The following is a 27,846-nucleotide window of genomic DNA, read 5'->3' as shown; positions in this document are numbered from 1 at the left end:
GCAGAAGTTTTCCTCCGTTTTATAGTTTGAATCACATTTCTACGTGCAGGTATGAGAGAGCTGGGTGACTCAGAAAAAAGGTGCAATTTTGTAGAAAAAAGGTGGGTTTCTAAAGAAAATTCCAATGCATTTCTAATGCATTATTTATTCCCAGTTTTTTGGGAATAACTTTGGGAAAAATTGGAATTTTAACACCAAAAGTCATAGCACCCCTTTCAGGATCAAGACGCACGTTTTGATGTATATATTACCGGGGTTTTCTCAAAGCTGCGGGACAAGTTACGCGCCGAAATTTGGCGGAAGAATAATAAACCCGAAACAGAATATTAATAGATGCCTCGGAGCTGAGCACCCGTGGCACTAATAATAAAAGCATAATATACATACAATAAATACAAATATAATAATGTTGTGTATATTGGTATACTCCAAATATTGTGAAAGTCAATCTTCAATATGACATTGATTCAAATATGGACAACTGAATGATTAAGACATTTGGACCGTTCAAAGATATCTCTAGGCTACCTCTTAAAAATATGGGATGTAAACCAGCACATATTAATACTAAAACAACACAACAGACTGATATTGTGCAACTCCTCTGATTCACTACTATGGTGTCGAGTGTTGTACGCAGTGAGGCTGCAGCACTATCAATAAGATTATCAACTTGTCTTGGCTATAAAGTTGAGATAGCAGTCTTGCTCATGGCATTAGACTCGATAACAATAGAATTCTTTCCTTAAATTTGGTGTCAGCATTCTCAGATTCTGGCTGTATGAAATTTTGTTTAGTCCATTATTGTAAACTGAAACAATACTAAAAATTGTCATACAAAAGTGTTTTGGGTTAATAGTATTAAATGTTATGTAATTGTAATTGTAATTATGAATGTAATTAAAAAGATTTAGGCTGTGACTAAAACAGTGAGGGGGTTCATTTACATATTGAGAAAATACAGTTGAGTTTAACGATGAATTAAATGTTAAATTAAATCTTCATGAATGAATCAGTTTTTATGTAATTATAGTGGGTGATTTCAACATTCATGGAGATGTTGAAAGCAACAGCCTTCGTTCCGCATTTAATTCACTAACTCAGATAAAAAAGTCTGAGAACTCAGAGAAAGGTTCTGAGTAAGGGGCAGGTGGCTAATAAACAGTAACTAGTAGTATTATTACTACTATTTTGTGCATTTTCTGGCCTCAGTGTGGAAGACTAAGAGGAGAGATTCTTTCAGATGAGTTATATATAAGTTTAGGTCTGGGTCTGATTAATAAGATAGGGTGGAAAATTGCTGCGACCCCTCCTCCTTGGCCTGTGAGAATTAATATAAATAAGGGTTGCTGATTCATTTAGACACACACGTTCTTCTTGCTGCAACCAACAAAATACACCCTAAAACATTTCCAAAGTGTCCAATCTACAGCTCCTTGACGTAGCTTCAACAAAACTGCAGATTTTAAGTTTTACAAAGGTTGTATTTCTTGCAGGACTATTGTATCGTCTGTCATTCAGCTAGAACTGTTATTATGTTGTAAAGGTAATGTGCTTTTGAAACCAAACTCAAACTTCAGTTTGTAAAGAAAGAACCTCTCTTTTTCCATAAATAATAATAATAATAATAATAATAATAATAATAATAATTCAATTTGATTCAGGCGCAAGTCGTCATCATCATCGTCATCATCATTATTAGTATTAGTAGTAGTAGTAGTAGTAGTAGTATTGTTCAACAGCAATAGTTGATGAGAGGTGTTCCTAATATTATGGCTCTCTTTATGTAAAAAAAGTATTCAGTCAAATGTCAGAAACTTTCAACAGTCCACTACAGAGATGACCATAGACCTAAATCACCATATCTTGAACGTTACATGCTTTTCATAGGTAGATGTTGCGTGACTCTGGGATTTGTAGTTTTTTCTTACGCCGCCCAATTACGTCAGCGGAAGTATTTTGAGCATACGTAAGCTAGGTCACATTGGTTCAGTTTTGTAATGTTTTGAGAAACAACACCATTATGGAGGCAGCTAACGCAGGTATTACGAATTTCTGCTGTCTTAAATGTCCGAAGTGCCTTTCATGACATAACGTTTGCTTAGTAGGTTACAAGTTAAAGTTAAACCGCTCTTGCAGCTTTATTCAGCTCTGTGCACTGAGGGAAAGCTACTCAATGTTATGTGGACTCGTGTAGCTAACCTTAGCTATGTAGCTTAAAGTAAAGAGGTTGTCTCTACGTAAAGGTGAATAAATCATTATTCAGCCACTTGGATTTACAATATGCATACTGCCTTCCTTAATGGTCTATGTTCACTTTATATGCCTTGAACGCTGTTTGGAGTGAATGTAATGAATAACAATGATAATGATGAGGAGCACCAAAATATCTCACAATTAACATAAATGAAGATCGAACTGGGGCTAATGATGGTGCTGGCCATGGTTCTGACCTGTGCACTTGTCTTTCTTTTTGCCCTGTTTCCGCAGACGAGATCCGACTGAGGCATGTGGAAAAAGAGGTCCTGATCCCCAAGATGATGAGGGAGAAAGCCAAGGAGCGCTGTGCTGAGAAAGTTGCAGGTGTGTGTGTGTGTGTGTGTGCGCGCGCGCGCGCGCGTGTGTGTGTGCGCGCGCGCGTGTGTGTGTGCGCGTGTGTGTAGTTCAACTCAAATAACATTTCATTTAAGAAAAGCAGGAGCATAACCAGTCTTGTCTTGTATTTGCTTATGACTTTTCTGGTAAAATTTGCACCAGAAATTTAGATGCATTTCCATTACACATATTGTAGTTGGATTTTAATTGGTTTGCCTTCATTTGTTTGGTTTACATCCATGAATAACCTCACAATTGCGATGCTATTGGATCTGTAGGAAAAAAATTAATTTACGTAAGGGCATCCTTAGACGTATAAAGCGATAGTCACCTCCACACTTTTGACTTCACTTGTCACTTCACACCTTCACAATTTTCTGTTAAAATGTCCTTTTATGGACATTATGAAGATATATTGAGTGGTGTTTCTAATCTTTTCTCCATCTGATAAGCCTTTTTTTCAAGGAAGACCTTTTGACATGTCACAGTAGGAAAATCACAGGTGTAAATAATAAAGTTAATGACAGCTGAATATCATTTAACTACTTCCTTCAGTTTCGTGGTTCTGGTATTGTGCAGTGTCACACTGTTAACCGAGCCATTGTTAATGTTATTAGCAACGCATTTGCTTTTCCTGCTATGACAACACAAAATGTGAAAAAGGCTTATAATATCAGTGAGGGTAGATTAAATATTAAAAAAAAAACTTCCCAGTATAATGCAATACAAATTCAATAGCACTTGTACAAACTACAACTTTTTTTTTTTTTTTAAAGATATGTTTTTGGGCTTTTGTGCCTTTATTGGACAGGATAGTGGAGAGAGACAGGAAATGAGGAGGCAGAGAGAGGGGGAATGACATGCAGTAAAGGCCGTCCGATGCGGGACTCGAACCGGGGCCAACTGCAGCGAGGACTGTAGCCTCTACACATGGGGCGCCTGCTTAGACCACTACGCCACACTACGCCACGCAAACAAACTACAACTTTTAAAGTGACTGTGAAGTTGAATCAACACTTGCCATTGATTTGTTTATGGTAAACTCATGAACAGAGATTTTAACCAGCTCCATTTCATTCCTTTAAGCCTTTAGCTTTACTCTGGATTTTTTTTTTTTATGTCATCCTGGCTGGGCACCGAGTTCTACAGATTGTACACTACATCATCATCTACTACAGCATCTATATTTATAGACAGTTTATCTAACTGTGTAGTGATGAATACCTAAACTTTTTGAAATGACTTTATGAGGCATGGTTCACATCAGCAGATGCTTCTTGTGAATAACAAAGTCAGAATGTTAAAGTGTTTTTATATAAGTCAAAGTAGCTCATCTTGTGTCATTGATTGGACTCCAGGTTTAATAATTCATGACTCTCATTAGCTTTTGTTAATGCCGTTAGCCATGTGATTCACATACTTTTTCCAGCCAACACTGTGAATGCTTGAGTGATGTTTTCAATATGGACAAGAACAATCTAATGATTTGTGAGTTATTAGTTTAAATAGTGTTTGTTCAGAATTATAACTTTATAACACAAATTATTCCAAAGTCCCCTTTTCCTAGAAAACAATACCCTGCACCAACCCAAATTCAGTCCTTTTATTTTCCAGCAGAAGAAATTTCAGAAAAAGTAAAAAATAAACCTTTATGGAATAGTACTTGATCATTTATGATTATGAATTTGTACTACCAAAGCCTTATTATTCTCAGAATGAGTGAATAGTGGGTTTGCATGTCATTTAAATATGCGAGTATTATTGATTTAGAGATTTTAAGTAATAAAATTCAGTCATCATTACAATCAAGCGTCACGCTAAGATACTGCCACCCACCAGTTTTATTCAGTTTTATGGGATGCATTTTACCTGAGAAATAATGCTAAATTCTGTAGGCTGTAAAATAACTTCATGTCTAGAAATCGAAACATTGTGTTAGAAACCCACCTTTGCAGATAATATGAAGATAAGGTTTATCAAAGTTTCTTCATTTATAGACTGGATGCTATAAAACTTGTCTGAAAGTTTGCTTATAACAGCCCATTCACCACACTTTTTTGTCTGACTATGTGCAACTCCAGAACTATATTAAATACATAGACAAGAAAGAAAATTTGACACCTTTTCATAATGTATGTAACTAAACATTCTGTCTGTAGCCATAAAAATCGCACCCCTAAACCTATGGTTTGGAGGATAATTGAGGCATTTGATATTAATTATTTTTAAAATGGTAACTTTCAGTTGATGTTGCCATGTTTTGATCATTTTGACATAATTTTGAGAATATCTTTGATCTTTCCTGTTGAAGGGTTCTCTCTTAACCTTCCTGTTCTTATGTGTTGACCTTTTAAATTTTTTTCTGGCTAAACTGTTTCCTGCCACCGTGAACACCTGCTTTTCGTGTCCACTTATTTTGACTGAATTGAGGAGCATGCCAATTGACATCACGCCAGCTGCCTCTTCATCTGCATGGAAGTGGTGGCTGCAGCTTTGCTCATGAATGTCCTGTCTGCTGCAGCAACACATCAGCTAGATAGTGACTAGGTGATGTGGTTTCAAGAAATCAGATGACAGCCAATGTGTACTGCTCACATAGGGAGACAATGCACATACAGCCTAAGGTGGTGGGACAGACAGTGGCTGTGGGTAGTGGAAACCCCCCTCACATTACTAGCTTCTCGTCCCACTCATTTTCACACCTCCATCCTCCACCCTCTATCATCTCATTCTGTATGTTTGTGTCTGCACTGGGCTCCCGCACGTGTGTCTATGATTGTGTTTCACAAAGAAAAAAAACAAAAAAAAAAACAACACAATCTTCGAGTATGTTTTCCTGTGTTATCTGGCTCTGTATATACCTTTACACACCCCATGGTGGTATATTGTAGACTTTGTTGTTGAAGCAGACAAGTACTACTGACCTGTATGTAACATCTTTGTAGTTTTATCTTACCTGACGTGATTTTTTCCTATTGTGTTGATGATTCATGTCAGTACTCTCATGTCTTTCAGAACCAAACCATTTGACACTGACATTGACTCGGTGACATTGACTACTGTTATGTTTTTAGTAAGACTTTGATTCGCAGAACGTAGTTGTAATTTGGTTCATTAGATTTCTGTTTGGATCTCTCCATTCAAAATATGAAAGAAAAAAATCTGAATCGAAACATTTTCCTTTTGACTATTAGTTACTGTTTCATTATTAATTAACTTCATTGTTCAGAAATAAAATTCTGACATGTATTTTCTGTTATATTTAATTATGTATTAAAGTTTCACACATTATATCTTCCTCTAAAGGGTCAAATTTCCCTAAACGTTCAAGCCCCTAGCTTCTGCTTTCTTCTAACTGCCGACTGCTGAGCTGCACTTCTGCATCTTTAAAAATGGCACACAAAACAGTCTCAAGTGAAGGTGGCATCACACTTTTCTTTAAAGGGGGCCTCTTCTGATCACATAGATTTGTCTTTGGTGTAGCTACGATCAGAAAGGCAACCCACTGCAGCTTCTATTAGTACCATGGGACAGAGATGAGGCGTTTGTTGATTAGATTAGTCGCACTGTTGTGCTTCTCTAAATTGGTTTTGCAGTTGGTTTTTTCACAGCAGCATCCTGATGAAAGTGTCTGTGTGATAACCATACTGATGCCACTGATACAGGTAATTATAGTGTCAGTTTTTTTTTTTTTTTTGTGAAGGGGACATGAGAGGGCAGTGGTTTTAATTAAAGCCTTGAGCAAGAACTTGCTAACAAGGTGAAGACTCAGAGTCTTCAGCACCTTGTTTACAACAAGGACCTTGCATGTTTAATCTGCAATACACCACTAGCTGGGGTTTAATGTCACTGATGCAGCCTTTGATTTGTATAAATGACAATCACCATATTTAGTGCTCACCCAATTTTCCAATTGTATAGATATTGTTCTTGCATTAGATTTCAGCCTATATAGGGGACACTGACTAACATGCAACAGAGATTAAACATTTGTTAAAGTGGATTTGAAGTCATACTGTTTCAGGTTTTTTCTGTGTGCATTATTTTTTAACTGAGCCACTTTGTGCTTTTAAACACGATTTTTTTGTAATTAACATCTATTCAAACGCAAGTCTGTGAGGGTTTTCAAAAAGTCACAGTATCATGCAATTGTGTGGCTGTCAGCTTTGCCTTATCCGTTACAGACACGGCCTTAAGGTTACATATTTCACACACCTAATAATGTTGCACCTGTGATTTCTAGAAACACTCCTGCTTCTGGCCTAGTTCTTGTTAATAACCCTGGCAAGCTCCAGGCCTCATTGGGCACTGTGATCAGTGAAGCCTAACCTATATTTAATTCCCGGGGGGCGGGGGGCGGTGTGTTTATATTTGCGGGTGATGGGCTGGATGTTATAGAGCCAGTGTAGAGACAGCGACCACAGATACAACCACTCTGTGGCCAGTGCAGTTAGGTTCAGTCCTTAGGTGAACAAGGAAACATGAGTTTCAGCTTGATAAGAACCTTGGCAGCGTGACCTATGACCAGGTTCCTTCTTGTGGTGGAGTGCAAAGATGAGGCCCATCTTAGTTTGGTTCTGGATACTCGTTTTCTTTTCTGTGCTTGTACTTTAGGATGAAATCATATAAGCTGTAAAATAGGATGTTTATAGATTTGAAGCAGGTTCTATTAATATAGTTGTTTGAGGCTATTGTATAGGTTAGGCCAGTTCCCTCTTTTATTTATTTATTTATTTTATTTTGCTGAATTCCCCCTCTCTCTAACACCCTCCTTCTCAACCTCCATCCAGCCTTCGGCCATTGCTGTAAAGAATCTGGTTTCTTCATGGCGTTTAAGTGTCGAGAGGAGAATTCAGCGTTGAAGGAATGTCTGACACTACAGTGAGTATTTTTCAGTTTCCTCTGCAACACTCAGCACTCACACACTAAGGTGGCTTCCCGTGTGTTATTGCACCACGTGTTATCCCACTAACACCTTGTACACGGGCTTACCCGCTCTCTGCTGTCCTTGCTGACGCACTAAACTGTTGCCCATCAAGTCTCAGCAGGCTCAAAAACCATGTCATCATTATGAAAGTGATAGTCAAACCATGCTTCTTCCTCTTCCAACAGCTACAAGGACCCTGCGTTCTTTGAGGAGTGTAAGCAGGAGTACATCCGAGAGAAACTGGAGTTTGAGAGGACGGGGATCCCAGCAAAGAACAGGAAACAAAAACTCCCAACTAGCATGTAATTAACAAAAATGACACCCAAACAACTTCGCTTCTTTGAAGGTGAAGGTACGGAACATGGGGCTCTAAGCAGAAACAGCATAAAGTCCTTCACATCGAAGATACATGGCCATCTGGCAGGGTTTATTACTGATAAAGCCACATGCCTTTGATTTATTTAAATCTGTTGTATTTGTGACTGAAACTACATTGGTGTGCGAGAGTGGTATATAATCAAAATGATGCCTATTTTTTTTTTTGTTTTCCATCTGATGGCCTCAGTTGTTGCATTAGAATCTTTCTCACTTGATTGAATCAGCTGCATTTATATTACATTTACCAAGGAGTTTATTGATCGATAAGAGTGCAGCACTTTGGCAGTGTGCAGTCTGCCGAATACTTTGTGGTATGTTTATATTCTACATACAGTGACAGCTCAAGTGGTAATGAAGTGTCTGACTTGTTGCCCCTGCCTGGCCCCACAGCGTGGAGTATCATCTTCAGAAGGTGCATATTAACATCCAGAAAGAGACTTCAAGTCTCAGACAATGTTTGTAACACATCTCTTAACAACTAACCAAGCAATGTAACCCAGTTACAAAATCATGTGATCAGGTGACATATGCAATGAAATGTGACATTGTAAATATTCTGTGGCAGTAAAGTGTATATCAGTGGCAAACTAGACAAAATATGAATAATTTTTGCATCCATTTAGTCCCAGAATAGTCCAGAATCAACTGCCATCAGCAGGTCGTTGGTGATTTTGACCATGGCTGTTTCCGTGCTATGAAGTGGGTGAAAATCCAGACTGAAATTGTTTGTACAGATGGTTATTGGTAAGATGAGCATGAACCTGAGCAATGACATTTTTCTTTAGTACACAGTACACTTTCTACTTCATTCAAAAGCAGGTGGAAATTTCTTTTTTGGTCCCTGTTATTGGGTTTAATTAGCACAATATATTTAATTAGTATATTTGGTTTAGAGGATCCTGTTTCAATTTTATTTGTATTTTGAAATTGACAGGGAGTTAAACATCAGCCTGAGCCAGACCACACTAACAGAACAGTCTGGAGCTGAATTAACTTCTTAAATCAATAATTAAGGGTCAGACCACTTTATTTAATTAGTTGTTTATTTTTTTTATAACAATTAAAAAAACTAGAAATCAAATTTGGATCATTTTTCTTAATGGTCACAAATTATGAGGAAAAGTGTCAGTGACTGAATGTAATTGGGTATCATTGTAATATATCAGCTAGTCCCAGCTCTTTAGTGTTTTTTTCTCATTCTCTTTGGTGATAGCAGTAATGTGTAATCCATGGATGTGATGAGGCAAGTGACTGAGGTTGGATTCCTTTTTTTAATCAAGACTATTGAAATTATATCAGTCTGCAGCTCTTCCGTGTAAAATTATAGGTGGACATTTTGCTTTTTAAATAGTTTTTAAATTTATTTTAGTTTTGAAGTAATGCTGAATGTCAATCATGAGTTTCTGTAGCTTTAAACTATGTTTAAAGTGTAAATGTCTTGAAACGTCTGAGTTATTTCAAGTTTCAACTGTAAAGTAGCTTGATATACCAAAGCCTACAGTTTTTTAAATTGAACCACAGAACCTCATTGCTAAAAGCATGAATGGAAACACAGCAACCTCACACGGTCACTTCCTTTCATTCGTTTAATCGATCATATTTACAAACAGTCTGAAGTGCAGTAAATCTAAAATATAATCCATATCTACTGTACATTGCATTTTGGTTTGCAAATCGTTTACAGAAGTATGAAACTACTGCTGTAAAATAACATTTCTTAAAAATCAAGAACAAAAAGACCACAGTTATCATGGAACAGAATGAAGAAAATGGAAAAACAAAAACTTTTCAATGACCACAGGCCTTTGGGCTTTGTGCATCTATTCATCAAGTCACAGCTCACATTTCTTCAGGTTAATACACTTATTGTCTTATCACCATTGCAGACAGCTCTTATATAGATCACAAGTGTTGGGGTTGGGGGAGAAAAAAAACCCAAAACAAACCAAAACCTATGGTTTGGAGTGCAAAACCGCGTTTGGCAGAGTACTGAAGCCCACCATTTACATTTATACAGATATGCACATTCTTCCTTCTGTATATATTCTACTCATAATGTGTTTTCTTTTGTACATCGTTCAGTTTATACTCATCTGACTCTAAAAAAGAGAAATCAAAGAGAAACTTGCCTCTTCACACAACAACGTATCTCATACTGCAAAACAAATGTGTCATAGTTTAACATCAGCACAGTACAGAGTTTAGATACATTTCCTATTGTTCAAAAGCAGGTTTCCAACATAATCAGGTTTCCAGAATACAGGGGAGTGTATGGATTCTATCCCATCAGTCCTTCAAATTAAAAGTCCTACAGAAAAACATCCAACATTGCACAACCTTACATATACATGTCCCTTTACAATTGGGTAATGAAAACATGACAGGTATTGTTTAATAGTAGTTCTGAGAAAATTGAATATGTGATAACAGGCAGGTTTACAGAGGCTTGCATGAGTTGTGAAATTTCTGTGAAATCGTAAACAGTTTAACCTTTTCTGGTGCCATTATGGGTGAAGTGTTTTATTTCAGAAAGCAATACATTTTTAGATTAAAATTATTTGCTAGTCATTACGCAATCTCCTCAAAAATCCAAATAGTGTAACTGCATTCTCAAAAATGATTTGGTAAGCATAGGTAGACTGACAGCCATATTTTGATAATGATCCATCAGCACTGATGAAAATAACAATTTTGAAAAAAAAAAAAAGGTTTTATTTGGTAGCTGTTAAAATTTGGATCAACAATCTGTGATTATCCTACAGTTACAATATGTCTGTCTCCATCACAGTACAGAAACAAACAAATCAAGTCCTTGTACCTAGACATCTCCCTCACATGATCATGTGACAGACATGGGACTACATACCTTATATGCTTTACAGCCATCAAATGTAAAAAGACTTTTATTGGAGGGAGTATATTCTTGCAAATTCTCGCACTATGTATCCAACTGTGGCCCTAGTGATAACTGGCCACAGTGAATGGAGAAAGAGGCCCTTTGAGCCCTACCGGGTTCTTTATGACAAGATACAGATACAGGCAGGCGAGAGATGCCCACACACTGATCTGCACACACAGGCACACTCTGTTTGATGTGTTTATATGCACACAGAAATTAAATTGCTTGTGTGCATGCTTGCACACACTTATACATGTGCATACAAGGACACATACACATGGACAAACTATTGATTCTACTGAGGGTCCCTCCTCAACTTTTCCTCTGCAGGGTCAGATATGTTCACCGATGCAGTGTGCAGAGAAATTAATAAGTTTACAGAGTCTTCACCTCGAAAAGGCTTCCTCTGGTTCAGTTAGTTCCCACAACCAGTAGGTCCAGTCCAGTCCAGTCCAGCCCAGAGGAGTGGTCTTATCAACTTAAGGCAGGTTAGGTGGTAGCTATGTGGCAGGGTTGGAGAGTCCATTCATTCATCTGTTTTTCATCAAATTACACACTCTGTTTAATCATCTATTCTCCCATCAAAGTTCCTCTCAATAGGGCTTGGTCCACTCAGTATTGGGAGGGCTCCTGGGACTACAGTTTCCCATCGAGCATGAGGAGTTGGATGCAGCGGAGTGTCCCTCCCAGAACATGGCGTCACTGGGCTTGGGGGGACTGGGGAAGGACCTCGAGCTCTCATCCAGGGAAGCTTGGTTCAGGGGAGGCGGGGGCAGGACGACAGAGCAGGCACTGCTCCCAACCAGAGCCTCTCCTGAACAGCTCTGCGAGGGCCAGGGCCCATTGTACCAGCAGTCCTCCTTCAGACTGTCGGGCAGCAGGGTGCCTGATGGGCCACCGACAGGGGGGCAGGGGCGCCCGGAGCACGAGGGGAGTGGGGGGGCACTAGGGGGACGAGGCACTGGCGCCCGAGGAACTGGGTGGTTGTTCTTTTCCATGTCATCCAAACACTGGATTGGAACTGTTGAGGCAGCTAGAGACAGAGAGAGTGATTGGAGACATAGAAGGGGAGGGACAGAGTGGAGGTTAGAGTGAGGAAAGCCGAGAGTGAAAGGAAACACAAAGTTGCATGTGGCTGTATTAATAGTTGCAAAAACTCTTGAGGTGAGAACCTGAGCACAGGTTGTTTATTTCAAAAATGGAAGCTGCAGCATTAGTGGTAATACTTGCATCTCTTCCAAGATTTTTAAAAAAAACATTTTGACTATTGTCTCTCTTCCTAATTGTAATAATTCACCAACCAATTTCATTGTATATTGTACAATGAACAATGTATTATTATTTCAATGTTGATAATTTGCATTAACATAACTATGTCAGAAATGGATATCACTCATTGATCTCTCAGTTAATTTCTATCAAATGTTCCATATTTCTGATTAGCTGGTGAGAAATGTCTATGAAATAGTTTAGTTGTTTTAACTCCATCATGTCAGTCTGTAAAATCCACTTGGCAGAGTAAATGAAGCCATCTACTCTTTCCTCTGATAGCTAAAAGCGGTCTGTTTTAGTGTTTGGCACCATGATCGCACCTCTGTACTTATTTCTGTACTTATTTACATGTGGATTAAGCTTAGGTTTCTAAAGAGATAAAAATCTATGGCGTGTTCAACAAAGCCTTTTGATCCCTGACTAGATAATAGGCGTAGAAACAGAGAAGTGAAAGTAAAATCTCACACCATGCAGCAGGGTACATATTGTACACCAAAACCCCTGCACCATGTAAATATCCATAATAATCATACAACACTCAAAACCTAATCAGACAAACCTCTATGCATAGACTAAGCCACACAAATCAAATGTCCTAATCTTGCACACACATCATTGCTTTGCTATCAAATCATCATGAGTGAATAATAAAGTTTAAATGAGAGTATCTCCTCTCGCTTTTTCCCCCTACCTCTCTCCATCCACACACATCCATCCATCCATCCCCTCCCTGCTACTCTTCCATGAGAGGGTCTCCTGAGTCTAGGATTTGAATAAAAGTGATTCCAAAGGAGGAACATTAGAAGAATACAGATGCACAATATGACTGAATAAATACATAGCTCACCCTCCTCCTCCTCCTCCTCCTCCCCTCTCCCTTTCTTTGCTACTCCCGCTTTCCTTATTTCTCTCCATCTGTCTCATCTAAGTTACAGGATTACCCTCTTATTCAGTGGAATAAATAGGCCAAGATTTATTTTCTTGCCATATTTCGTTCTAATTTTCACCTCCTGGTCTCCTCTTCTGACACTTCGAGGGAATCGACAACAGAGGTAATCTCTTCTAGGTAGAATACATCATCACAGAGGGAGGGGAGAGGAAGGATAGACCATTTCATGATGTCCTTTATCAAAGTGTTTGAGCACTAAGATAGTATCTGCAGTCGTATCGCACCCTTATACAAATTGTAACAAGGAGCAGCAGGAGAAATCTTCGCAGTATGTAGTACTTCGTAAAAAAAGCCCTCTCTAAGTGAGGAGAGGCAGTAGTAACTCCCTCCTTTCATTTGATTTTGGACACATTAGTTCCTGTCAATAGAAGCATGTTTTTTGGCAACAGGCCAAATGCAAAAGTAACGTTACAATCACATTAATGCACGCAATTCTTATTTAAATTTAGATGTGTTTTTCAACACAAATATATAAAAATAAAATAAAATATAAAATGGGACAATATAGTATAATGGGATATATATATGAAGGGAAAAAGATTAAAACAAAAGAAGAGCATTACCTGGGCTCTAAAGGTAAAAGCACAATTAGTTTTGTATTAGTCTGAAAGACATAAAAAACCTCTAAACAAAGATTTCAAGGCTGCACTCGCTGCATCTGAATGGTAACAATAGGGGGCTATAGGGGATACAGGATGCTCCCCATGCTGAGGAGATGAGGAGGTGTGAAATGGCAGCAGGGGAGCAATGCATGGTGGGTTATTACCTATACTCATATACTGACACACACACACACAAAGAAAAAAAAAAAAAGGGCGTAAAGATTTATATTGACGAAACGATGTATTATGCTTTACCTTGTCTTGTCTCACCGATCAATGGCCTGAGCTTCCTGATCAGGCCTGTTTGGTGCTTCAGCTCTGAATGGAGACGAGTGACCTCACCGCGCAAAGCTTGGCACATCTGCTGCATGCTCCTCTCGCTGTAGATCAACACAATATTTGATTTAAACATCATGTTTAAGGTATTTCTGCTTTTCTATACAGCCTGTGCGTTGCTTGAAACATCCAACTGTCAGACAGGATCTCGTGTGCTAAAGGATCATAAGCTGGGTGTACTGTAGCTCATAGTTATCCTTCATATTGTTGGAGGTACTCCTTAAACTAAGAAGGTGTTCAATTTCACCTATTTGTTGAAATTCCAAGACATAAAACTGTCACATACGACATGAATTTGAAAAATATTTGTAGGATATATAATTACAGAAACCGAATCTATTTACCAAATTACCAAAAGTCCTAGAGGGGCTTGTTAACAGTGATTTCTTTGTGATAACTTTAATTTTTCAATATTGTTTGTTTCTTTTATGACACATTTAATGCAGTCACTCACTGTGCAGATGACCATATTCATCTAACAGCACAGGTTCACATTACTATGGTACATTTAGGCTATATTTGACTTGCAAAAGAAAAACACATTATTCGCTACATTAACAATGATGCCAGTAAGGGCAGCCTGCATTCATGATAAATCGCACAGTAGCATCAAGCGTATTAAAATGTGGTAGGTTTGCTGAGGCCAGCAACACCTACAAACTGTCCTATCCACACCTTTTGGTAAAGATGCAAAATCTCATCAACACTTTGTGCCTTAACTTCAAACGCCAGCCTCAAACAATGAAAAGCATGAAAAGAAAAAGTGTGAGGAAAAACTAAAGCTTTTTGTGCTGCTAAAAATTAACACCTGAAAACTGCTGACACGAGAAACAATCCTAATGCACCACACACAGAACTGTCTTCATGAAATGTAAGTCAGTGCTAATTTACGGAGGATTATCTTACTGAAAAAGTAGGTGGTGGGTGATTCCATATGCCCTGGAGCTTGTACACACTGTAGTGCAAATTTAAACTATTTCTAATAGACACAAGTGTTTAGCTGGTCTCAATCATGTCTAAGGTTCAGTTGCATCTGCATATCATAAGCTGTTATGCAGACAGTTAGAATGTATAAAGCTGCACCCTCCTCTAGTGGCCAAAGAGGGCAACTACGTACTAGGAGAGAGCATCCTGTAATAATAAAATCACTATTACAGCACACCTGATTTATCACACTTATCCCACACTTGCACCTCATGTTGTTTTTTTTTTTGTACTTTTTGGTTAATAAATGTTTTAAAGGGCCATCCTGGCTTTTATCTTAGCCAGAGCAGATAAGTGAGGTTTGGGCACTGAATTGGCAGTCGCTCTTCAATGATATTCATAAAGCATTCTACCTTGTAATATACTTTGCGTCACAGGTCTGGTCCAAGTCTGGTCCGTTAAGGCCATGGGGTTCCTCCTAAAACAGAGTCAAGTTATGCAAAATCGAGAGTGGAGGTGTCTGAATTTGTTTTGCTCCCCTCCATGCCATACTTTCTTTTTCTTTCATCCTTTCTTCTTCCCTCTACTTCCTCATTTGTCTGTTCCCCAGTGTCACTCTGTCTCTCTCTGCCCTAACACCTGTCCTCCACTGTCTTCCTCTCTCTTCCTGTTACGCCACATCTCTCCAAATCTACTGTTTTTCTGTGCTGGTCTCTCTGGCTCTTCTTCTCTCACCCCTTCTTTTCTCTGTCCTCCTTTTTCCATTATTCTCTCCTCTCTTTCCAGCTCTTTTTTCCCACCTTTACTTACCCCACTTCTCTCCACCAGTCTGCTGTTTTCCAGTGTCACTCTCTCCAGCTCCTCCTGCAGTTTGTGGATTTTTACTTCAGTGCTGACTGTGTCCACCTGCCAGTAGTCCTGCGGGCTGTTCAAGCTCTTCATCACTGGACACATGAAAAAAAGAAGTTAAACAGTCACTGTTGATGAGTGAACAAAATTTTAATATTTTTTGTATAACTTTTGAACTTGAACTTGAAAATGTTATGACAATGTCTTCCATTTATCATCATCATCAACCTTTATTTTTTCAGGGATACATTGAGGGCTGACCTTCAGTTTCAATGATGCCCAGATTACATAAGCAGAAAGAAAATAAGCCAAACAGAAGGAATACAAAAACCAATTCCTAATAAAAACAATTAAATTTAAAGACATTAAGATTTAAAAGATTTAAAAGCACATTTCTAAATGATCCGAGTGTTATCAGTGCTTTGTAGGTTATTCCATGAGTCTGGAACACTTAGTGAAGTAAGGTAATTTGGTAATTTATTTAAGAGTCCTTTGTAAATAAAGATAAACCAACACTGATCTCCTCTCACAGAGAGAGAGAGAGGACCAGTCAACCTTTTCATAGAAAGTGCAATGATGGGTACTGTAGGTATCCCCAGTAATAATAGCATGGTGGTAATAGCAGCATGTCTATATATTGCATCATCATAATCCAAGACAGAGAAAAATACAGCTTCAACAATTCTTTTTCTACTGTACATGGGAGAGCAGGTTCTATTTCTATAAAGGAAGCCAAGTTTCATCTGCAGCTTTTTTGACTAGATTCAGTACAAAAGATATACTATTATTATCATCACTTCAGTGATAGTGACTTCTACTCTATATTAAAAACTTCAATATAGAGCAATATAATAAAAATACATGGTTTTACACAGTGGTGGTAGAGGTGCTCAGATCTTTATGTAATTCAAAGCAGTAACACCACAGAGTAAAAATACTCCATTACTAGTAAAAAGTCCAGCTTTCAAACTTTTGAGTTAAAAATACAGAAATACTATCACCAAAATGTGCTTAAATGTTCTGTAAACGAAACAATAATATAGCAGAAGATATAGTGGAGTAATGGCGTCCCAAGGAGAGAATGAAGTCACCTTCTGCATGTGTTGTAATCTGAGCTTCGCTGTTTTTTTTGTTTTGGTAGCCTGCCTGGCAGTGTGTGCATGTTAGTGCATGTGAATCTCCATTATAAAGACACAGGGATCACAGCCAAGACTGGTCTGGCTTTACAGAGAACGAGAGACCTACAAGCTGCTGTGTAAGTAACTTATTACAAGTGATGATTTTTGTTGATAGGCTTTGTATGTAAAAGTTTGATTTGAACAGGCACTAGTAACTAGACTGTACTTATCAAATAAATGTAAAATATTTTCCTCCCTAAAATTCAATACCTCAAAAGCACTTATTTGAATGAATGTAATTAGTTACTTTCGTACCTAGTTACTGGTTTTATGTCATACTTGAAATTTTACACAGACCTCATAATCAAAATATTTTAACACATAAATGTATAATATCATCTCAGTCAAAAGACTTTTTGTTGCTTCCAAACACAAACTAGTGCATTAAATAACTTACTAATTTACAAACTAACTTACAAACTAATTCTTTCTACTGAGTGCTTCTCTGTTATACAGAATAGAAAGCAGGCCTGTGTGCTCTACCTGTACCTTGGCTAGTCTCCATCTCCGTCCTCAGCTGAAGCAGCTCCAACTCTTTGGCCTGGAGCTGCTCCGTCAGCAACCTCTCACTCTCGCTCTTCTCTTTTTTCTGACAGAGAAAGAGAGGAGACAGTAAAGGAGAGGGAGAGGGAGATGAAGGGAGAGTCAGCATTCATACCAATGCAGGAAGCCGATGCTCAAATGTAAGCTCTTTGTAGCTGTGCTATATTGGTATAATTATATCATAAGCTTGGTGGTTCTACTTAAGTTCTCAATGAAATGACAGCAGAAGAATTAGTTACAAAAATCCCTCTCTTTATTCTCCTTAGACTTAAAAATGTGCATTGTTTTCAGGTTTGCAACATACAGGATCATTGCGCATGGCTCTTGTGTCTGTTTGAGGAAGGTTCAAATTCATCACTGTACGCACCAGTTTGTTAAGCTCCATCTGCAGGTCCTCCTTCTCTATATAGATACCTCGGTAAGCACTGAAGGCCTTGTTCACATACTGGGGACCCTCTGATGGAGGCGCCTCTGGCCTGAAGAGCTACAGTGGTGATAGATAAAAACACACAGAGAAGACAAGAGCAGGGCTGAGATCAATTTCATTGAATTTAAATATCTGTGGTAGGAAGTTACTTTCCTCCCACCCCATCCTACTTTGATGGTGCAACAAATAAAACCAAAATTGATAAAGAGAAAGTTTCCTGCCCACATACTGTGCAGCATTTTCACTTTAGCCCACCGTCTGTATTAGGACCGTTGCTGTTTACATAGCTCTCTGCATTGTACTGGATCCTTTGTTTTTTTTAAATCCAATTTTATGAGCCTTCTCCTCCAATGTGTAGAGCTCCAACACATTGTTTGGCAATGCCACGCTTTTCCAGACCTCCTCTCTCTTTTTAGACAGAGCAGATTTATTTCTCATTGTTTTATAGCTTTAACTATAGGCCAACAATATTAATGATGCTGGCATGCAGACTCTCCCAGAGGCAAGTATTTTGCAGTGTGGTGTTGAATTTGCTGACTTTTTCCAAACTTTCTCTAAGCATTTTCTGTTTGTCTATAATTCTGATATCCTGGGAAATGGAAAAGAAAACTGTTTTCATTCATCTCTGTCTTCAGCTCAAACTTTCTAAACCTTGCACTCTGGCTGTGTAACCATCTGGATAAGCAGCAGTATGTTCTTTTATTTCACTCTCCTCAAGCTATTATCTCTTCCTTCTATCTTCTCCTTGTCTTTTCCCCACCGTCATTACTTCCTGCCCATTTACAGCTATACCTTATCCTCCAGCTGCTTAACCCTCTTCCTCAGCAATGTATTCTCTCGCTCTGTGTCTCTCAGCCTCTTCTTGATGTCCTCATAGGCTGTGACCAGGGCGAAGTGGGAAGCAACGGATTCATCGCCGGCGCACACCGATACAGGGCTCTCGCCGATGGCGGTGTAGGCTGTCTCATGTTTGAGAATACAGATGTCATCATCCACTGCCAGGGGCTCCATGCCTGCACAGGCCTACTCTGTAGCAGATAGAAGACCTGGGGATTACATGAACTGTTTCATTTTCAAAATGAAGTCTCCTTTTGTTTTTTTGCAAAAGCCAAAGAAAAAAATGACTGCATTCTGAAATGAAATAATTTGTTTAATGAAGTTAATGAAGTTAGCACCTTCTATCCTAAAGCATTAGGCAAAAAAGTCTTGTTATTAACACATGGCCGCCATGTTTATATGGACATCTTGGGGGGTAGATGGTCATTACTACTTTTGTTGCATATCCTACAGATCACTCTACAATCAATCAGTGTCCCAGTGCTATATCTTTGTACAGTGGATTACACTGACTTTCCAAAGGTTGCACCCTCCTCTCTATTCATGTTTACTATGGGATAGTCATCTATTTCTTTCATACAGAATATGTACAGTTTATCACTTCCTGTGTGCAAAAGACATTTTGACAAGAGCTACCAGAGGTAAAATGTTTAACACATATGCAACAGCACTTCATAAATGTTATAAAGTTTAAAAAAAAATATCTTTATTGATTTTTCAAAAGACATTATGATTACATCGAAGCAAAGCACAACATAATAGAAATAAAAATAAAAGGAACAAAACAGAACATCTCGACTCACAGACTCATTCACTCAGACACATTCACATTCAAGCAGGTGAGAGACTCTTGATCTTAAAGCGTTTTTAACATTTTGCCCTAGTATTAAAAGACCAGATGAACTTGTATCAAATGCTCAAATGTTTGTCTGACAGGTGTGTTTTGTTTGATCATTACTTCATGCAGTTTATTGAGTTGATTTTCTGTATGACTACAGTGACTGGGACAGGCCTCATACAGCATGAAGCCACATGTGAATAAGCTCACCATCATCAGACTAACCGTACAGTAAGAGATATCTTTCTTGTACAAAGTTGACTCAATCTCCATCAAACTTTAGTCATATAGCTTATCTGAACAGTCTGTTCCACAGAACTTAAAAAAATGAGACCATTTGGCTAAAATGCCAATGACGTGGGAGTAAAGGTGTGCAACATCTACAATCTATTGCAGAAGGGCTAATAGTCTATATGAGATCTGTATTAATACAAAGGTAAACTTTTGATTGTGCACAGTTACAGAGGAGAAAAGGGTCTCACTCTTTCTCGGTACTGGCCTGTTGTTATCAGGATGTCACACTGTCCAAAACACTCTAAGCAAGAATTTTATCAGTCCAACCAAACTATCTTAAACCGGCCTAGACCCCACACCCTCCTGCATTCTTTCTGTTTGTAGCTCGGCAGCAGAGACGGTGCAGCCAACGCTATTGATGATGTCAGCATGCAATGATGCAGCAAACACTGAGGAGCCAAGTTTTTAACACAGATGGCGGAAGCGCTTGGAGAAATAACTAAGTTTCAGTAGACTACCCAGACAGGCTTTTAGATCCATGTCATAGATATAAATCAAGAAAAACCATAGCTGACTTTCATGGACGACTTGAGCGAGTGGCATGAAATCGAAAGTGACCACTTCAAGTACAAAAAACGAAAGTGAACGTGTGTCCAAAACACGAAGAGCAACGTCATTTTGGTACAATTCCTACGATAAATTTGGTCAGCTAAAGCCCTGAGAAGGAACTGACATCAATCAAGAGACCACGTTATGTAAAAAAGCGGTAATGGAAAGCAGCCATAATAGAGATGTAAACAATCAATGAATCTCGTTTGTATACGATGCTAACGTTGTGGTGTTAGCTTCCGTGAGCTCTGTTGACAGCCGACAAAACACATTGATAGGCAGCTCTACAGTAGGCTACAGAATGAAAAACACAATCAGTACACAATGACCTAGACAATCGTAAAGTCAATACCAATAGCTAACGTTACAGTGATGACAACGATCGATCTGTTATGATGATAACATTTAGCTAGCGCTTAGCTAACGTTTCTGGCTATTTGTGGCTAGGTGAAGTAAAAGCAGTCGATTATTTTACACTCTCGACTTTCACCAACCGTGTTAGATGCTGTCCTCAATTAGGTTTCAGTTGACCACACAGGATTATCATTTATTCTTGACAAAAGAAGACCTGTTTCTCGGAGACAAACAAAGAGACGAGGCTGAACATTCGCACCGTGTCAGAACTGACAGGTGAGGAAACAAAAACTTCCGGGAGTCACTTGACTGTTGAAGTCCTTTCAAAATAAAAGCACGGTGTGACGTTGATCCGAGGTGTGTGACATTACAAGTGTTGGACTAGAGTGCAGACGGGGAAGCAGTATATTGATTTAACGCAGTGTACTTGATTTAGTAAGATAACATAAAAGGGGAAAACTCTGTTAAAAGTATCACTGAAAAATATAACAAAAAAGTCCAGAGCCTCCAGTGAAGACGACAGTTTCCTTACAGATTTAAGAGGTCGTCACATAATTTGGCCGTCTCACATTAATTTGGGAGGTCCCAGTCTTACCCAGGCCAGGGCTAAAGTGGACGAGTGGAAAAGGGGTATTCTAACAACACACTTTTCTTCCACAGCTAGGGGAGCAAAAGAACAGGAAGAGGCCAGTGAGCACCGACGAAAATTAAGTAAGGAAGAAGAAATGAAAAGAACTCAATGTCTTGAACAATTTTGAATTTAAATACGATTAACTACAGGTAAAGCAAGGTTAGTGGCTTCTTACTTAGCCGTTTGCTAATTTGCTAACAAAATATGATATATTTATCGTCGTCAGACTCGGCCAAAATATAATTTCTAAAACCAAACCTAAATACGTACTTTAGTGACTGCACACAGGTTTTGTCTTATTTTCTTATCACATGCGTAATTTTTAATGTAGAGATAAGCTAGCTAGCTAGCTAACATTAGCTTAACAAGCTAGCTTGTATTAATCACCAAAGCAGAAAAACTAAATTAGATTAAATGTCACTGGTTTTGGTTAACCTGTATCTTAATTACTTAACTTGTTGAATTTTTTTCTTAATGGTCTTAACTATAGATTACCCTTATTTATGATTTATAATTTATGATATTTATTTATTAACATGTTCACTGTAAACACTGATCAACCATACTATGTGATGTTTTCTTTTGTCTATAGAGTAAAAGATAAACAAACAGTAAAGCTGTTGGGAAAGACAGATTAGCTAATGCCAAGCAGCCTGTCCTGACTGCTCCTGCTGCTGGATTTGGAGTGTGAGATCCATTCTTGCTTTTGCTAAATATTAGATGATAAACTTGCAACTCTTTAACATTATGAATTGATAGTCAAAACCCCTTTGCCGCTCGAAATTCCGACATAATGTGCATCAAAGTCTGTTCCTTATGGCATCTGTAGCACTCAGGACAGTCTCTCAGATTGAATCTAACTATTTTTGAAGGAGTCCAAAAGAAACATTCATTCACTCTAATGAAACGTTCTATTTCTTTCTCATTATGGCATTAAAACAACAGGTTTAGTAATTCTGCTTACTGAAATAGAAAGATATCCAGATACCAAACATCAATAGTTGATCAACACATAGTATATACTCTAGTGTTAAATCATTAAACATTAATATTCTAATGTTGATGTTATGTATGAATCTTGGGAAATTTGTGTTGGAAGTGGGAGAGTGAAATATGTTGTTTGCAAGTGTGACGTTTACCAGCAGACAGCAGATGTGCTGGGCAGAACATTAAAGTTTGCATATAGTAAATATGTAAAAATCTCATTCTTTGCCAACATGTGTAATTAATACAATAGTTTAAATGGTGTCATCTGAACAATTATAAAAATTTAAGAGAAAGCAGAAAACAATTTTGAGTATTCTAACAATACTAAGCATAATATTGCTATATTTAAAGTGTCACCAAAGATTTCCTAAATGTCCTATTTTAATCATTTTAAAGGACATACAAGTCAAAAGTGTGAAATATAAATCCTGGGCTTTGACTGTGGAAGAAGCTGCAAACATCAGTGACATGACATTTGAAGAGAAACCTGAGATCTGCATTTTGAAGACTCGTGAATGTAAGCTTGAACACTTGCATATACAGTATCAGCACAATGAAAAAATTGGTTTCTTACTCACTTCCCTGTGAATGTGGCGTACACTAGTTGTTTTAGTTTTGTTCTTTCAGAGATGAAACACACTTTTTAATTGCAGTAAAAAAGCTTTTCTTTGATTGCTTTCCAAACATCTATCAAATATTAAATATGCAGTGTTTTTTGTGTAACATCAGTCTTGATTTAAGGCTAACATAGTTGGAGTCAGTGACATGAAATGACCTTTTCATTATCATTTGAACAATAAATACACATCTCTTTTCTGGAGCTCAGATAATTGTAGTGGTGTCTTCAGGCTGTACTTATAGGCATACATAAACATGCCAACCAAGAGTTTACACTACACTATGCTTTTCCCAATCTTGTAAAACAGTTTTTCATCCTCTAAGAGATACCATTAAATCCACACCCATTGCCATAATGTTATATTCAATCCAAAACAATTGTGATATAAGTGGCATTTTGGCTGGTTTGTCAATGTCACTTCTGTTCCCTGGAGCTGTGAGGTTTACATGTCTGCAGGAGTGCTGTGAGGAATTGTTTGAAAAATGCCAATTTTGTGTCAATATCATTGCAGTGTTGTCAAAGGCCCAGCTGCTGCTGAGAGATATAGAAGAGCTGCTGGACTGTTGTACAATAACAGGCCCCTCCAACTTGAGACGGCGCAGAATGGTATGTGTACTGGGGGGAGTGAATACTAGGACAAACTCCAATGGAACCATGTGACTATGATGTTGATCACAGTTATCCCCTAACATTAAACAAGTTGTTTTATAGGTCTCATCTTAACCATACTACACTCAGAGAGCTTAGTTGATCATGTAGGTTTGTCTTTTTTCTTCTTCTTGACTTCCTTCTTTATTCTTTCCCCCAACTGATGCTCTTACATTATGGGCATCAGAGAGGTATATTTGTTTAATTTGTTTTAATCCTGTCTTTGAAGCACATAATGAAGCTATTACATTCACTCAATACTGGGGTCAGTAGTAGTTGGGCTACATGAATTCCCTACAGTTGCATAGCAACACAGTTAATTTGCCCTCTCAGTGGCAAAACACTAGCTACGTATATGTATGTAAACTGAATTGCCATCAACATAAATTTCAGATGTCACAGAAGCTGCTTAACTAGTTTACCATTTAATTGTCACTGTTCATGCTAAGCTGAGCCTCTCTGCAGCTTTTACATGGTCTTCCGTCAAAGCGATCAGGGGACAAACGGCTTTAAGCATTAATCTTCCTGACCTATTTCCTCACGTACCAGAAGGGGCCAACAAATAAATAAAACTTTTTACACAAGCTTTCGGTAGACTGAGAAAAATCCTATTTGCTTTATAGAAATGCCTTCAGTGCATAGCAATCTGATTTAGGAGCTGTTATGTCATACATTTGATTCACAGCGGCCCTGATAGCTGTGTCAATTTCATCCACGCTTGTTGTCATATTTCTTTCGTTTCTGGCTGTGGCCCTGTTAGATGACATTCCCAACGTCAATCACTACAGAGGTTGTGATTGGTTCAGTTGTTTCTGCAACCGGAAATACAGTAATTTATGAAAGAGCTTTGAATCTCTCAACAGAATTTGAAATGTAGGAGCTTATTCAGAGGTCTGGAACCAGACAGGCAAAGTACCACTGTAGTGAGGACAGCATATATACACAGACATGCACACACTGTGTGCATCATTCTCTTTACTTTCTACATACCATTCACAGCGTGGTCTGGTGTACATGTTGTTGTTGTGACAGATTCAGCAGGAGTGTGAGGCCAGCATAGAGGAGGATGGAGAGACCCTGGTCATAGAGGGCCTCAGGTTTGAGTGCACGGCCAGCAGGGAGGAGCTGAGGAAGCTGAGTTCAAAGGCTGGTGGAGGAGGACAACAAGGCGACACATGACTGATGGCTACCTCTGCGGTTTTATCGCACAAGGTCAACAGGTCAGATGAATGGCAGAGGTAACAATGACAGAGAGATAGACAGAGAGCCAACAAACAACATGATTTAAAATGATGGGAGAAAGGCTAACAATCGACATGTGTAGCAGAGAGAGAGAAAGCAGGATGACACCATGTCATAAGGAGGATGAAAGCCAGTTTTAGATAAATGTTCCTATTGTTTCTAAATGTTTATGAATACAAAAGTTTAATGTCATCAGATATTATGAGTTACTGGTTCATTGTTGCTTTATTTTATCTTTGAGAACATAGTTTGACAGTGTGGAACAATGCTTGAGTTTATAATTTTAGAATATGGGCACACGGTTTGAGTGTTGCGTTTATGATAGTGCCATATTATAAGGAGGGAATATTATAAGAATTCCATTGTTCAGATTAATGTTGTTTTCTTTGCATTATTTAGTTCATTGCTGTTAGTCTTGTCCAACCCAGCACTGTACATTTTGCAGTTGCAGTAGCACGATAAGAATGAACGAGTAGCTTACTGACATTCCATATAGTTCCGCCTGTTTTATTACACTGAGCTGTTGCCTTTAACTATAGTGTGGGTCATTTACACCTTACATGTCCTTCTGTATACAACAACACACTGTGTACGTTAGATGGCTTTGTCTTTGATTGCAGAGCTGTTAGACTATTCTGTGTCCTTCCTGTTTGTAACTTTTACAGTCCACCATGCTTTTTAGTGCAGTTGGCTTAAAGAAAAACAGTATAATAAATAAAAATGACAGTGCTATACTTGTGTATCTGCAGGTCCCATCTGAAAATCTTATAATTGAATAACCTTTAGTCAAGACCTTTTAGAGTTCCTAAATACATTTTACTGCACTGGAGGATGATTATGACAGTACGATCTCTAAAATGTGTTGCTGTTTTTCAGTCCCTCAGTCCACTATGTGGTGGACTTTCTTGGTAGGTCAGATACATCATTTACTTTGACTTTACTCCTCTGCTGATTTCAGGGGTGAAACTGGTATCAAAAACATTTTACATAAATTATTTATAATTTATATAAATAATAATATGTATAAGGCACTGCTTTCATATATATATAAATATTATGATACTGTTGTATCAAAAGTAAAGGGGAATTAACAATAATTATTCAAAATGTGTATTGAATTTATTACTCAATGGGTGCTTTCTACATTTTAACCATAACTTTAGCTCAACAATGTTCTAAATTTTAAATCTAGTGCTGATGGCAGGAAAGATTAAACTATAGCTAATGATCATCATATGTGCTTTGAACTTAAACGGAAAGAAAGCCAGATGCAGTATCAGTGAGAACAATCTGCTTCTGCCATTTATCACCTTGTAAAATCCCCTTAACTGTTGAGGGGATGTTTCTGTGCTGCTGTAGCCTGTTACACAGAATAGTACCATTGCAATCACCAGTTTGTTAACTTCATGCACAAGTAGCACCATTACTTTGTTAACATGGAATTAAATGAATAAATCTCTCTTGTAAATTAATTGTAAAATAAATCCCCTAGATGGTGAAACTGAGACATAGAAATCATTCAGTCCTGCCTCGCCACATTACACCCTGTGTAAAGTGGGAAAGTACTGAAGGCTGTTTGGTCCTCAAATGAACAAATGAGATCTGCCACTAGATGAACAAGTGTCAGAGCATCAATGTAACCAATTAACAAACTCCCAATTAGAATGTCTGCTGAACGATTAAGCCCAGAAGTTTACCAAACGTTAACATACCAAACAGACTGACATAATGTATGCAAATAAGGTCATTATTATGCATGTGCTAGTTCAGTGCCCAAATTAAGTGCTTGTTCGGAGCACTCAGGATGTGTTTGCAAGCGTGAGCTCTATGACAACATATTACAGACATAATGGTCACTTGAAAAATCTAATTAGTTTTACATTTGGCTGTAAGCTATAGTAGTCTGTGGAACGTAAATACAGCTTGAATTATATTTAGTAACCATTCAAAGCTATAGTGAGAAATACCTTTACATTTATAGGGATGGAGGGAAGGGTTTAATAATAAATTGTTTGGATTTATAATATGCAGACACACACTCACACTCTGTACACAAACACATGCATCCTGTAATCAGGACAAGTGATAGAAAAAAAAGGTAGAAAAGCATTCAGCAGATGCTGAATTAGTAATGACAGAAGTTGCAGATTGACTGTGTTGATTGTCATGTTTTTGTCCTAAAGTGCTCCATGAATTATTTATGTTACAGCCCATGTAATTAGATGTTGATGGGAAAAGACTAGAATCGGGAAACTCAAGCACTTTCTGTTCTTTGGAAATGATAAATCAGTTGCTCAGTCCTTAATCATTTTTGACAATTTTAGGCCTTTGAACCCTTCAAACTGAGACGGCTGCGGCAGCCACCTCTTCACAACAGCTTACGACAGATTGACACTGCTGTATTGGGTGGTATTTTCTGGTTTATGATTGCAGTTGTGGTTTGTTTGGGTGATCTTCTCATGTCTGTTGTTGATATAAACATCTGCTGCCAATAAATCGGGACTGATGGAGCTGAGAGACTTGAAGCACCAGCAGATGTATGCTATGATCATTTTCTACCAGAGGAGGGTGCTGTTTCTTTGTGTATTGTACATCTTGCACCTAGTGCTTGTGCATTAGGCACTCAAGTGATTCTAATGTATAACAGCGACACATTCAAAGGCATATGAAACTCATTCAAGAGATGTAGTGTTGCTGAAAGTTGGACGCTTACCTAGTTGTCTTTTACAGCCTTGTAAATCCTTGAGTTGAAACGTTATGAAAATGAGTGGAGAATACAGACATACAGAATATACTCGCCTTTGTCTCTTGGCAAAGTAGAACATATTCACCTCTTATTAATCACCAGTAAGACGTGTGGATGGTGGGGTCACTGTATACCCTCTGTGATCCCTTTCTCTGCAATATAACACCCCATCAACTACCACTGCACTACTGCAGTTAAAGTTAAGATCAATGATGCCAGCGG

At 38.2% G+C, this 27,846-nt stretch overlaps 3 protein-coding genes across 9 annotated transcripts in view; 2 read left to right on the top strand and 1 right to left on the bottom strand.

Annotated features, from left to right (window-relative positions):
* Positions 1–1,938: 1,938 nt before the first annotated feature.
* cmc1 (C-x(9)-C motif containing 1) lies at positions 1,939–8,487 on the top strand. Its single transcript, XM_056380840.1, has 4 exons — positions 1,939–2,042; positions 2,491–2,583; positions 7,386–7,476; positions 7,708–8,487. The coding sequence occupies exons 1-4, from the start codon at positions 2,024–2,026 to the stop codon at positions 7,826–7,828; spliced, it is 324 nt and encodes a 107-aa protein (XP_056236815.1). The 5' UTR covers positions 1,939–2,023; the 3' UTR covers positions 7,829–8,487.
* A 976-nt stretch (positions 8,488–9,463) lies between these two features.
* azi2 (5-azacytidine induced 2) lies at positions 9,464–21,046 on the bottom strand. Of its 5 annotated transcripts, none has more exons than XM_056380834.1 (8): positions 20,892–21,046; positions 18,672–18,925; positions 17,820–17,936; positions 17,393–17,498; positions 15,693–15,826; positions 15,296–15,360; positions 13,878–14,002; positions 9,464–11,832 (listed from the first exon to the last, which is right to left on the bottom strand). In XM_056380834.1, exons 2-8 carry the CDS (start codon positions 18,888–18,890, stop codon positions 11,393–11,395), a joined length of 1,206 nt encoding a protein of 401 aa, XP_056236809.1. In that variant the 5' UTR covers positions 18,891–18,925; positions 20,892–21,046; the 3' UTR covers positions 9,464–11,392. The 5 variants fall into 5 exon arrangements, with proteins under 5 accessions (XP_056236809.1, XP_056236814.1, XP_056236812.1 ...); XM_056380839.1 differs by having other exon boundaries at positions 13,893–14,002; XM_056380837.1 differs by having other exon boundaries at positions 17,399–17,498.
* Positions 21,047–21,124: 78 nt separating this feature from the next.
* The window catches only part of LOC130172254 (RNA-binding motif, single-stranded-interacting protein 3-like), a 167,000-nt gene continuing 160,278 nt past the window's right edge, over positions 21,125–27,846 (top strand). The window contains exons 1-5 of one of the 3 annotated variants that reach the window (XM_056380832.1): positions 21,125–21,294; positions 21,412–21,462; positions 22,766–22,886; positions 23,500–23,594; positions 24,669–24,856. In XM_056380832.1, coding sequence (XP_056236807.1) covers positions 24,812–24,856 — 45 coding nt within the window. In that variant the 5' untranslated portion in view covers positions 21,125–21,294; positions 21,412–21,462; positions 22,766–22,886; positions 23,500–23,594; positions 24,669–24,811. Of the gene's footprint in view, positions 21,542–22,765; positions 22,887–23,499; positions 23,595–24,668; positions 24,857–27,846 lie in introns of all 3 variants that reach the window. The other 2 variants (XM_056380831.1, XM_056380833.1) reach the window with 2 other exon arrangements.

The sequence above is a fragment of the Seriola aureovittata genome, chromosome 7 (genome assembly GCF_021018895.1).
Source record: "Seriola aureovittata isolate HTS-2021-v1 ecotype China chromosome 7, ASM2101889v1, whole genome shotgun sequence".
NCBI lineage: Eukaryota > Metazoa > Chordata > Actinopteri > Carangiformes > Carangidae > Seriola > Seriola aureovittata.
Note: the sequence above shows the minus strand (reverse complement) of the source record. Positions and strands in the feature narration are given on the sequence as shown.

What these genes read in the sequence shown, in the direction of transcription:
- cmc1 (XM_056380840.1), top strand. An exon ending in CTGTGCTGAGAAAGTTGCAG is followed by an intron (nt 2,584 to 7,385) that starts GTGTGTGTGTGT and finishes ACCTCCATCCAG; the next exon opens with CCTTCGGCCATTGCTGTAAA. An exon ending in AAGGAATGTCTGACACTACA is followed by an intron (nt 7,477 to 7,707) that starts GTGAGTATTTTT and finishes CTCTTCCAACAG; the next exon opens with CTACAAGGACCCTGCGTTCT.
- azi2 (XM_056380834.1), bottom strand. Translation starts at nt 18,890, where the DNA reads ATGGAGCCCCTGGCAGTGGATGATGACATCTGTATTCTCAAACATGAG. An exon ending in AGATGGAGCTTAACAAACTG is followed by an intron (nt 17,499 to 17,819) that starts GTGCGTACAGTG and finishes TTTCTCTGTCAG; the next exon opens with AAAAAAGAGAAGAGCGAGAG. An exon ending in GGAGACTAGCCAAGGTACAG is followed by an intron (nt 15,827 to 17,392) that starts GTAGAGCACACA and finishes TCATGTGTCCAG; the next exon opens with TGATGAAGAGCTTGAACAGC.